The sequence below is a fragment of the Denticeps clupeoides genome, chromosome 5 (genome assembly GCF_900700375.1).
Source record: "Denticeps clupeoides chromosome 5, fDenClu1.1, whole genome shotgun sequence".
NCBI lineage: Eukaryota > Metazoa > Chordata > Actinopteri > Clupeiformes > Denticipitidae > Denticeps > Denticeps clupeoides.
Window position 1 is genome coordinate 11,846,596 of NC_041711.1, and position 9,655 is coordinate 11,856,250.

At 42.0% G+C, this 9,655-nt stretch overlaps 2 protein-coding genes across 2 annotated transcripts; both read right to left on the minus strand.

The window, feature by feature from the left end:
- Positions 1-139: 139 nt before the first annotated feature.
- Positions 140-3,031, minus strand: seraf (Schwann cell-specific EGF-like repeat autocrine factor). The gene is made up of 5 exons (XM_028981418.1): positions 1,969-3,031; positions 1,717-1,812; positions 1,142-1,246; positions 799-894; positions 140-539 (listed from the first exon to the last, which is right to left on the minus strand). The coding sequence occupies exons 1-5, from the start codon at positions 2,204-2,206 to the stop codon at positions 427-429; spliced, it is 648 nt and encodes a 215-aa protein (XP_028837251.1). The 5' UTR covers positions 2,207-3,031; the 3' UTR covers positions 140-426.
- Positions 3,032-4,157: 1,126 nt separating this feature from the next.
- tmem106ba (transmembrane protein 106Ba) lies at positions 4,158-9,476 on the minus strand. The gene is made up of 8 exons (XM_028980339.1): positions 9,300-9,476; positions 8,820-9,028; positions 7,190-7,253; positions 6,934-7,093; positions 6,697-6,837; positions 5,768-5,817; positions 5,637-5,690; positions 4,158-5,287 (listed from the first exon to the last, which is right to left on the minus strand). The coding sequence occupies exons 2-8, from the start codon at positions 8,992-8,994 to the stop codon at positions 5,164-5,166; spliced, it is 768 nt and encodes a 255-aa protein (XP_028836172.1). The 5' UTR covers positions 8,995-9,028; positions 9,300-9,476; the 3' UTR covers positions 4,158-5,163.
- Positions 9,477-9,655: the final 179 nt, after the last annotated feature.

Sequence of the window (9,655 nt, forward strand, 5' to 3'; positions counted from 1 at the left end):
AAATGTCTAATTAAAATATGTTATATTGTTATACAATGTTCTATTGGGAGGTTACTGAATATATTAAATTGTCAATTACAGTACACACATTGAGCAAAAAAAAATACTTCATGAAAACAGTCAAGAGTTTTAATGTCAGAATTATTTTAATGCAATTTCTTCATTAAATGAATACAGTAAAAACATTTCGTTATTTTTATTGAATGTGTCTGTCATACTCATATGCATCACAAAAAATTGTTTCCCTCCAACACAGTTGTTCAGTGGATGTTAATGTTAGCACCACATATGAAATTATAGTACATTAGAGGTGGTTACAAGCAAAACATCTGGCCAAAAATGAAAAACACACTTTGCATTATGCAAACGCAGTGACTGAAAACTCGAGTGGCTTCAAGGTTCACACGGCGGCAACGTGCTCCTGCTTTAGAACGTCGTCTTTCTCTCTGCACACTGAGGGCCAGAGAATGGACCTCGACAGCGGCACGAGCCCGGAGAGATGCACTTCCCCCCATTCAGACATGGCTTCTTACACACCGCTGACCAAAAGAGAAAGCAGGACACACATGTCAGTATTCTCATAGTATTGCAGTAATGTAGAAGAGCCAAGGCAAGGTCTGAGAGTCACTTGCAGGGGGACTCTCAGAGACATCTTACAGAGAAAGGCAGGCTTTTTTTTTCTCTTTTATTACTTGGTCATAAAAGGAGGTTGTCTTATAATGTAGATGCTCAGGAAACATACATTTTATATAGCCCTTTGTAAGGTCAGTGATCTCAAATCTGTGAAGTCAGACTCACCCATGTGACAGGCCCCCCCAAACCAGCCCTCCTGGCAACTGCAGATTCCTGGAGCCACGCAGGTACCACCATTCCCACAGCCCTGGGGGCAAATAGCTGGGTGGGGGGAAAAAAAGACAGATTCGAGGCGTGTTGCCACCCTCATGTCACCCACAGGGAGCCTGACTTCCCGAGGACTGAATGACCCCCCCGAAATAAATTAAAAAGACAATAAATATCTTCCACCTGTATAGCAAACTGGGGCGCGTGAGCATTAACCAAATCTACACCCCAGATCTGAGACTTCATCACCATTCTTCCAGGGCAGACAGCCAAAGAGTTTGTAGGTTCGGTTTTTACTAACCATCCTGGCACCGGGACCCAGTCCAGCTGGAAGGGCAGATGCACTTGGCAACACCGTTCACCGCGGTACAGTCTCCTCCGTTCCAGCAGCCGCCGTCACACGTCACTGCAAAGCATAAGATGCGATACCACGCTACACGCATGCACTGCTGCCATTTTGTAACTGTTAAGTCACTATGGGCATATATAATTATTTAACAGGCTCGAATAAATGCGATTAACACAGCTGCTACACTTCCTGTGTAGGTCTGACCTATGACATGGAGGCAAAATTCAACCTAGACTGAGACAAGCCCTACAGATGGAGACGAGCAGCGAAAAAAGTGTAGGGCTGATTAAGATGATGCATCTTTTGTGTGGAGTGCACAGAATAGAAATCGTGATTTATTGCAATCAATTAATTTAAATTATCAATTGAATACCCAAGTAATAAAATCAGTACATCTGTTGACATTTTTAAATGTATTATTCTTTTTTCTTTAACATGCATTTACATTTTCTGGGATCAGTACAATTGCAATTTGTTAGCCCATTTTCAGCCCTTGTTACCTGAATAGACGATTTAATGTGAGTTACCTGTGTGACAATATTTTCCTCCATATCCAGGAGGGCATCTGCACTTTCCTGGACGAATACACTCTCCTCCATTCTTACACTTAGGATCACAGTTAGCTGAAACAAAAACCCAAAATGTTTATATTATAACATACTGTAACTGTAACAACACAAAACAGTATGATTCATTAAAGATTATATAGCAGATATTTATACTTTTTTTTTTTTTTTTTAATCACAAGCAGTTTGTAGAAGTGAGACACACAAACTCACCATATTGGCAGAGGTCTCCCTCATAGCCTTGTGAGCACAAGCAAGTGCTGTTCCGGATACAGATGCCTGCATGCTGGCAAGGAGGATCACACGTGGCCTTAGGGTCGAAGACAAAGTGTATGGGTACACCACGGGGGACATCTGAGCGTCCAGAGCAGAGCCCCACCAGCAGAGTCAGCCAGGTCAGGACCAGGGGAACATGCAGCCGGGCAGGAGGGGAGCAGCCAGAAAGCCTCATGGTCTTCTGAGATCAGGAAAGTGGGGAACTGGAAGAGAACTGGAGCCAGCGCTGCTGCGGCTGCTCCACGCCACAAACTCCACCCAGCTCTTCAGCTGAGAACTCCGTTTTTTTGTTTTTTTTTTAGGTCTCAGAGACCCCAGTTTTTCAAATGGTGTGTGTAGAAGTTCTGTGCAAAGTAATAAATATTACCACATAAAACTAACTTTTCTCAAAATGTACTGCTGCAGACATGGCAGATATAGGACATGTTTTCATTACAACCTATGGGCTCCCCATTTAAATCAGATCTCAGTAAATATATCCAATTAACAATTAGAGATAAAATAGTTTTAACTTATTGCACTCCACGCACTGTTTTTGTTCACTCTGTGAGTGAAAAAGACAGAAAAAAACACCATGAGGCTGCTGAGGAAGTTCAGCAGGACGTCTGGCCAGTGGTTGAGAGCTGATGTTAATGTCATTTAACCCCCCATATATCACCCAAAGCTCACTTTCCCACATGTGTGGTAAGTGCTTCAACAGATGTGCAGCTAAATGATCCTCTCTGGTTTCACATGACTTTCCACCACTTCCCTCCTTCTAAAGAAAATGCAGATCAGATGTATAATGAACATGGCTTTTACTTTGGCATATTTAGCCAAAAAAAAGATCCCATTAATCAGACATACAAAGTATTATTTTGAGGATGGATGGCACCACCTAAACTCTACTAGTATATGAAATCATTGCAGAGCAGAAGCTCAAATGAAGACAATTTCACTAGCCTTTTGAAGACTAAAGTGAAGTGATTGTCATTGTGAAACACTGCAGCACAGAACACGGTGACACAACGAAATGTGTCCTCTGTATTTAACCATCACCCTTGGTGAGCAGTGTGTGGAGACGGTGCTTTGCTCAGTGGCACCTTGGCAGTTTGGGATTTGAACCCACAAGCTTCTAATTACGGGTACACTTCTTTATTCACTAGGCCACCACTGTTAATAACTGAACAAGAAAAAAAGGCAAAGAAGGTGAAAGTAGTACACTGTGGGCACAGAAACCTTTTTATGTGGAGCTTTAGATTAAATCAAAGGCCTTCAAATGAAATCTAACTAGTGAGTAAGGACGCAAACCCGTAATCAGAAGGTTCAAATCCCAAACTGCCAAGGTGCCATGTCCCCACACACTGCTCATTGCCTCTCTCTCTCTCTCTCTCTCTCCAAGATCGCCAACTTCAAAATGGCCACTATGGTCAAAATGGCCACTATCTTGAAAAGTTTGCCCCTTCACATATGCTAATGTGTCACAAACAGGAAGTTAATATCACCAACCATTCCGATTTTATTAAGGTGTATCCACATAAATGGCCCAACCTCGTGTGTGTGTGTGTGTGTGTGTGTGTGTGTGTGTGTATCAAAATATATAAATAAACAGCAAAACCAAAACAAAATCAAAAGCATTTCACTGCATATCATACTGTGTATGACTGTGTAGGTGACAAATAAGATTTGAATTTGAAAAAAAAATGTCTTTCCATCTACAATGGCGCCCTCTTGTGGGAAAGGCTAAATTTTATGTTGGTACAATTCAGACCTTCTTAGATAAAAGTGATAAAATTGAGTCTAGTAAATACGTGTCTAACCGGTGGTGAAATAATTTATGTATAAAAATCTATGATTAAGATGACTGGGTCCACATGATTGTATGAATGTGTGGGTGAATGATCTCTGTGTGTTTGTGTGTGTGTGTGAGTGCCTGCTCAGTTTATCTATAACAATAAATACAAAAGGTCGGTTTTTACATGTAGTCAATAGAGTATGGAACTCTCAATAAGAAATATCTCAAAACTGTATTCATTACTGTTATTTAAGCTGAAAAAAGCATGCAGTTGAGCTTGTCTATTTTTCTTATTTTTCATACTATCTGAGGAAACAAAATCAGTCAGAAAATCAAACAATACAATCAAAAATGACTAAAGAATGGAAAGTTTTATTATTAACAGAGATTGACATAAATAACCGGTATGACAGTTTGTATAGTAAATGTTTAAATACATCAAACATGTATAAAGTATAAAGCTCTCCAAATAATATATTAACCATATTCCCCTCATTCTCCAAATTAAATATTAAAGAACCAAGTGGTCAAATAGTTTCTTACATCCATGTTAGATTTTAATATGACAGCATCAGACAGAATGTGATGCAAGCAAAGAGTGATGTGAGATTAAAGGAGCTGTTGGCCACTGCAGTGCAAGTGATGATACCACAGAAGCAAATCCTTACTACAATTCCCACTACAGGAATTTGGTTGGATTGTCAAACTAAGAAGATATGAATAAAAAGGAAAAAACTATATGACTGAATTAAGACTAATTTGTTGTAAATAACATTGCGTAATTCAATAATATTGCCATTTTATTTTATTTCACACTAATGTGTGAAATTAATTGTCACATGCGCTACACTAATTGTCACAAATGACAATTATACAAAAGCATAATGATATGATAGTTATCTATAATCTATCATCATCTAGTGGGGCAAAGGTGGCCTAGCGGGTAAGGAAAGGGTAGAGGGGTCCCGAAATGCCCAGATCCCCTTTAATAAGGTACTGTCCCCTCACACTGCTCCCCGGGTGCCTTTCAAGGCTACCCACAACTTAGGGTGATGGGGTTAAATGCAGGGAACACATTTCGTTGTGTGCACCGTATCCTGCGCTGTATCACAATGACAAAAACAACAACTTTCACTTTCAAAGCAGTCTTAAAGCATGTTCAGTGGCAGTAAAATGCTTATTAGTAGTGTAACCTTCAAATGCACCATATCCACCAATTCCACCAAACATTACATTATAACCAGGGTGAATATGGTGCTGTGTAGTCAGAAGTCTTGCTGTACCTACGCAACGACGATCCTGACCAGTAGAACTCTACTGTCTGCCTGGATAGTGCCTGATGCTATGGCAGAGAGAAACTACTGACGTGAAAGTGTGACGTGGCTGTGCAGTGTGGTCGTGTTCCCACCACAGTCCACATACTGGTACACCTCCCGTGACACCTGCTCGGTGTGGCCGAAGTAGACTGTGGTGATGGTCAGCCTAGAAAGGAGATCAGTAATAAGTGACCCTGCACCATTTACATTTACAGCATTTGCCAGACGCCCTTATTCAGAGCGACTTACAATCAGGGACAGTCCCCCCCTGGAGCAACTTAGGGTTAAGTGTCTTGCTCAGGGACACAATGGTAGTAAGTGGGGTTTGAACCCGGGTATTCTGGTTCATACCACCCTACCGCTGCTGCTTCTATTACTTTGTATTGTGATACAATTGCACAGGAGTATTTCTTATGAATATTACTTAATCATACTTGTACTATAAGCAATGCTATATAAGCAAATATTCTTAAACAGCGGCATATATACACGAAAACAAACACAGGTATACTTACTGCATCATGACCACTATATTGTGCACTTTAATAGAAGGCAACGTGCAGTAGTCACTGAGGGATGAAAACATTCCAGTCAGTTGTAGTCCAGCCACGTGATGTCCAGTAAAACACAAAGAATCTGTACTCACAACATGTAGCTCATTTCATCAGCAATGACAGTGGGAGTGCTGTAGTCCATCTGAGTGAGCAAACATGGGGGGTCATCATACATACAGCATTCAACTCTGTCCCTGGCATTATATTCATATCACCATAAATCAGACAATCTAGAGTTTCAGCATCATGAGCAAAAGAAAAGAGGAAATTTAATCGTGCAAATGTAGCAGTTGTGCAGAAGTTTTGCAGTATGTTCACTCCTAAGGTGCTCAGGAACTTCTACTCCTGCACCATAGAGAGCATCCTGATGGGGAATATCTCAACCTGTTTCTGGAACAGCACCATGAAGGACAGGCGAGCCCTACATCAGCCAAACGAATCATCCGTACCAAGCTCCCTGATCTTCAATCTATCTACAGCAAACGGTGCTGCACCAGGGCCAGGAAGATAGTGAAGGACCTCACCCACCCCAACAATGGACTCTTCTCTCTGCTGCGATCAGGGAAGCGCTTTCGCTCCCTGAAGTCCAACAGAGAGAGAATGAGGAGGAGCTTCTTCCCGCAGGCTGTCCAAGCTCTCAACAACAACAGTACATAGAACTCCAGCATTTTCACCTTCAATCACTCTGGACTCTTTGCACAAATCACTTTGCACAAAATCACTTTGAGGACACAACAAAATGTGTCCTCTGCTTTTAACCATCAGTGCTTAAGAAAGCGTCCCAGTAATCAGAAGGTTCGAATCCCGACCCGATGTGTGGTTTTAAAGGGGCGAATCCTTTTTGCCTGGTCATAGCTGCCCACTGCTCACCAAGAGTTAAGGTTAAAAGAAGAGAAGCAATTTCCTTCAGGATTAATAAAAAAAAAACATAATAATAATAATTAAGATATTACAGACAGTGTGACAAAAAAAGTAGAAAAATGTATCATGATTCATAACAAAATATGATTTTTTTCCATACCTGTTTCATATCCAGAGGGGCAATGGATGTAACGTTGCTAACTCGTGTTGTGCCGATAACAGTTCTAGAGAACTGCACCTGAGCGGTCAGGTTGGTGACCTTGATGGGGTAGTAGTTGTTATTGCTGATGTTCAGAGTGTTCTGAAGAGAAAACACGACCATCAAACCTCTCGCTCATGCACATGATAATGTACCTGCATTTATACTGGTGCACAAAGAGACAGGAAAAGTTCATACTGTGATGTTGAGAAATATGATGCGCCGCTCGTGGTTGTAGGTGACGTAGGCTGATCTGATACCAACATAGGTGACGTCGATCGAACGAGGGAAGAGAAAGAACACCGCCAGTCCGCTGAGCAGGAGACACAGGACGACGGACACCAACACATATAACTTTCTATGGAACCAAACAGAAATGCAGATTTTTAAAGCGCTTGGATAGTGTGATGTGCTTAAGCTGAGGAAGTGGATCTGAAAGAGAAGAGATGCTCACGTCCGCCTTGGCTTCAGCCGCTGGTCGCTGTAGGGAATTAATGCAACAAGCTGATTGTCTTGGTCTGTGTGGAAAAAAAAAAAACAGCATTTACAGGAATTATTGTGTCTTTGGACACATGTCATCTGTGTAAACATGGTGTGATTAGATGATGTGTCCCGCATTTTCCACAACTTCCTCTATGATTCTGACCCTGAAGTGACAGAACAAGCATATCAGAAAATCAGTCCCTCTAGGAATTTGTGATGTTGTGATTGCAATAGTTAACACATTAATTGTGCTTTATTTGCACATTTTTTCGAATCACTGCAATTTGCTGTTTTTTTTGCAATTTTGACATATTGCAGAACTTCCTACATTTTGCATCACTCAAACTTAATCAGTTTTACTACAGTGTTACCAAACAGGCAGACATGTGAGACAGGAATGCTCCTCATTTACACTCAAAAATCTCCGGCAAGCATCGTGCAACAGTTTCCAGGTGTTCTACATGAAAGTGGGATCAAAATATTGTTGCGTGTCTCTTATAATGGCTGCGGTTGCCGGGCCATTATTCACTGGGCTCGAGTTCAATGTCAGGGCCGCGTCTCCGGAACTTTTTATACTAGTTGGTGTAAAGAAAAAGTGTCTATTTAAATATGCTATGTGTGAAATATTTTTATGTTGTGCTGCATTTGCGTGTCCACCCACATGAGAGACCCCCCTCTCATCTCTTGTTGTGACAGGAAACTGGTTGTCTTTCAGTGAAGCTCCATCCCTCCATGCCTATTTAGAGTATGTTTTCGGGGCTCCCTTTTGTGGTGAAAATTTCCCCAACAGAGGCCACTGTGCGCCAATTGGCTGGCACAACATGCACAAGGATTATGTGCATCTCAATGGCAAAATAAGAATTTAATCTTCAGAGCCATTAAGCGCAACATGTTCAAATTTGCCACCAGCTACATTTATGTCTATTGTTTTGGTCTACGTTGACCATTTATCCAAGCAGATTTCCTGTCCTACCACACTCGTACACTGGGTCAGCAGTCAGATTTAATGTCCTACTCAAGATTTACATTTACAGCATGTATCAGATGCCCTTATCCAGAGCGCCTTACAACCATTAGTTACAGACACAGTCCCCTTGGAGACACTCAGGGTTAAGTGTCATGATAGTAAGTGGGGTTTGAACCTGATCTTCTGATTCTTCCATCAAACTGTGGTCCAGCTAAAATGTGTTAAAATGATGGGGACTGAATACTGTGAATTCCTTGTGTGCACTTTTCCAGCCCAGTTTCCAGTAAACAGTCACTCGGCAAGTGTCAGAACAAACGGACCTAGCGGGTAAGGAAACGGGCCCATAATCGGAGGGTTGTCGAATCCCGAACCATCAAAGTGCCTCTGAGCAGCGTGACAATCACTTCCCTTTCATTAGACACGACTGACACTTCTATAGCTGTTAAGACTCCCAATCAAGGCACTGATTGGGAGCAGTACCTCTCGGTACTGGTCATTTCACTGAATCCTGTAAAGCAGGTTCGATGGGTTCTACAACAAATTTAAAATGAACTCCACATGAAAAGACAGCGTGCCAACGTTCCGCTGCTTTGCTACAGAGCCGTGTTACGGGCGAGGTGGAAAACAGGGCTACCTCTCGGTATCCTTCCTGTCCCCTGACACGTAGCACAAGTCACAGTGTCAGTGCCGGTGAACTCGGCGTAGGGGAAGTGGGACACATCTTCCCTCCCGTCCCCCTCGGTGTCGGTGGCCAGGTCGCTCTGGCCTCCATCTCGGTGTTTCAGCAGAGCGAGTAACGATCTGACCATAGCTCGGACCTTCTGCTTGCACAAGCTGGAGAACCTGGGAGGAGAGACACGGGACATTATTTATACTCCAACTTCCAACGCAGCTCGGCAGCCAGAAGCACAACTGCGCTGTAATGAGTTCAAGTGAAAAATACACGTTGATAAGTTGCATACTGCAGGCTCAAGCGATATGATATTTACTAAATTCTTTAATAATCAGGCGGAAGCACATGAATGCAAATTATGACGTCGTTTTCAGATTCAGGTCAGAAAATGTCATATGAAGTTCCTGCGGGACTGCGTCCACGGAACACGGCAGAATTTACCTCCGAGCGATCGCCCACAGCCCACGGTACAGACCCGGCTCCCACGCTGTTTTTTTTTATTATTAAAATCTTTAAAGAATAATTTAAACAATCAGACATTAATAACAAAAAGAAACATTTAAGGTGTCCTGTTGTTGACGCAGCGAGCTCTTCCGGGTTACGTCACACGCTGCGCCGTGTCACGTGGTGCGACGTCAGCGCCCCTTCCCCATTGCGTTATTGTAAAGGCTCTTGTCTGGGGTTGAAGCAATTTAATTTTAAATAATACTCTCTAAATGCCTATATATACATATATATCTTTCCATATTATATAAATAAAATATAAACTTCACTGTATTTAATATACATTAATGAAA

What these genes read in the sequence shown, in the direction of transcription:
- tmem106ba (XM_028980339.1), bottom strand. Translation starts at nt 8,994, where the DNA reads ATGGTCAGATCGTTACTCGCTCTGCTGAAACACCGAGATGGAGGCCAG. An exon ending in GACAGGAAGGATACCGAGAG is followed by an intron (nt 7,254 to 8,819) that starts GTAGCCCTGTTT and finishes TTTTCCACACAG; the next exon opens with ACCAAGACAATCAGCTTGTT. An exon ending in CCCCTCTGGATATGAAACAG is followed by an intron (nt 5,818 to 6,696) that starts GTATGGAAAAAA and finishes TTGCTCACTCAG; the next exon opens with ATGGACTACAGCACTCCCAC.
- seraf (XM_028981418.1), bottom strand. Translation starts at nt 2,206, where the DNA reads ATGAGGCTTTCTGGCTGCTCCCCTCCTGCCCGGCTGCATGTTCCCCTG. An exon ending in GGGAGACCTCTGCCAATATG is followed by an intron (nt 1,813 to 1,968) that starts GTGAGTTTGTGT and finishes TTTTTGTTTCAG; the next exon opens with CTAACTGTGATCCTAAGTGT. An exon ending in AGGAAAATATTGTCACACAG is followed by an intron (nt 1,247 to 1,716) that starts GTAACTCACATT and finishes TATGCTTTGCAG; the next exon opens with TGACGTGTGACGGCGGCTGC.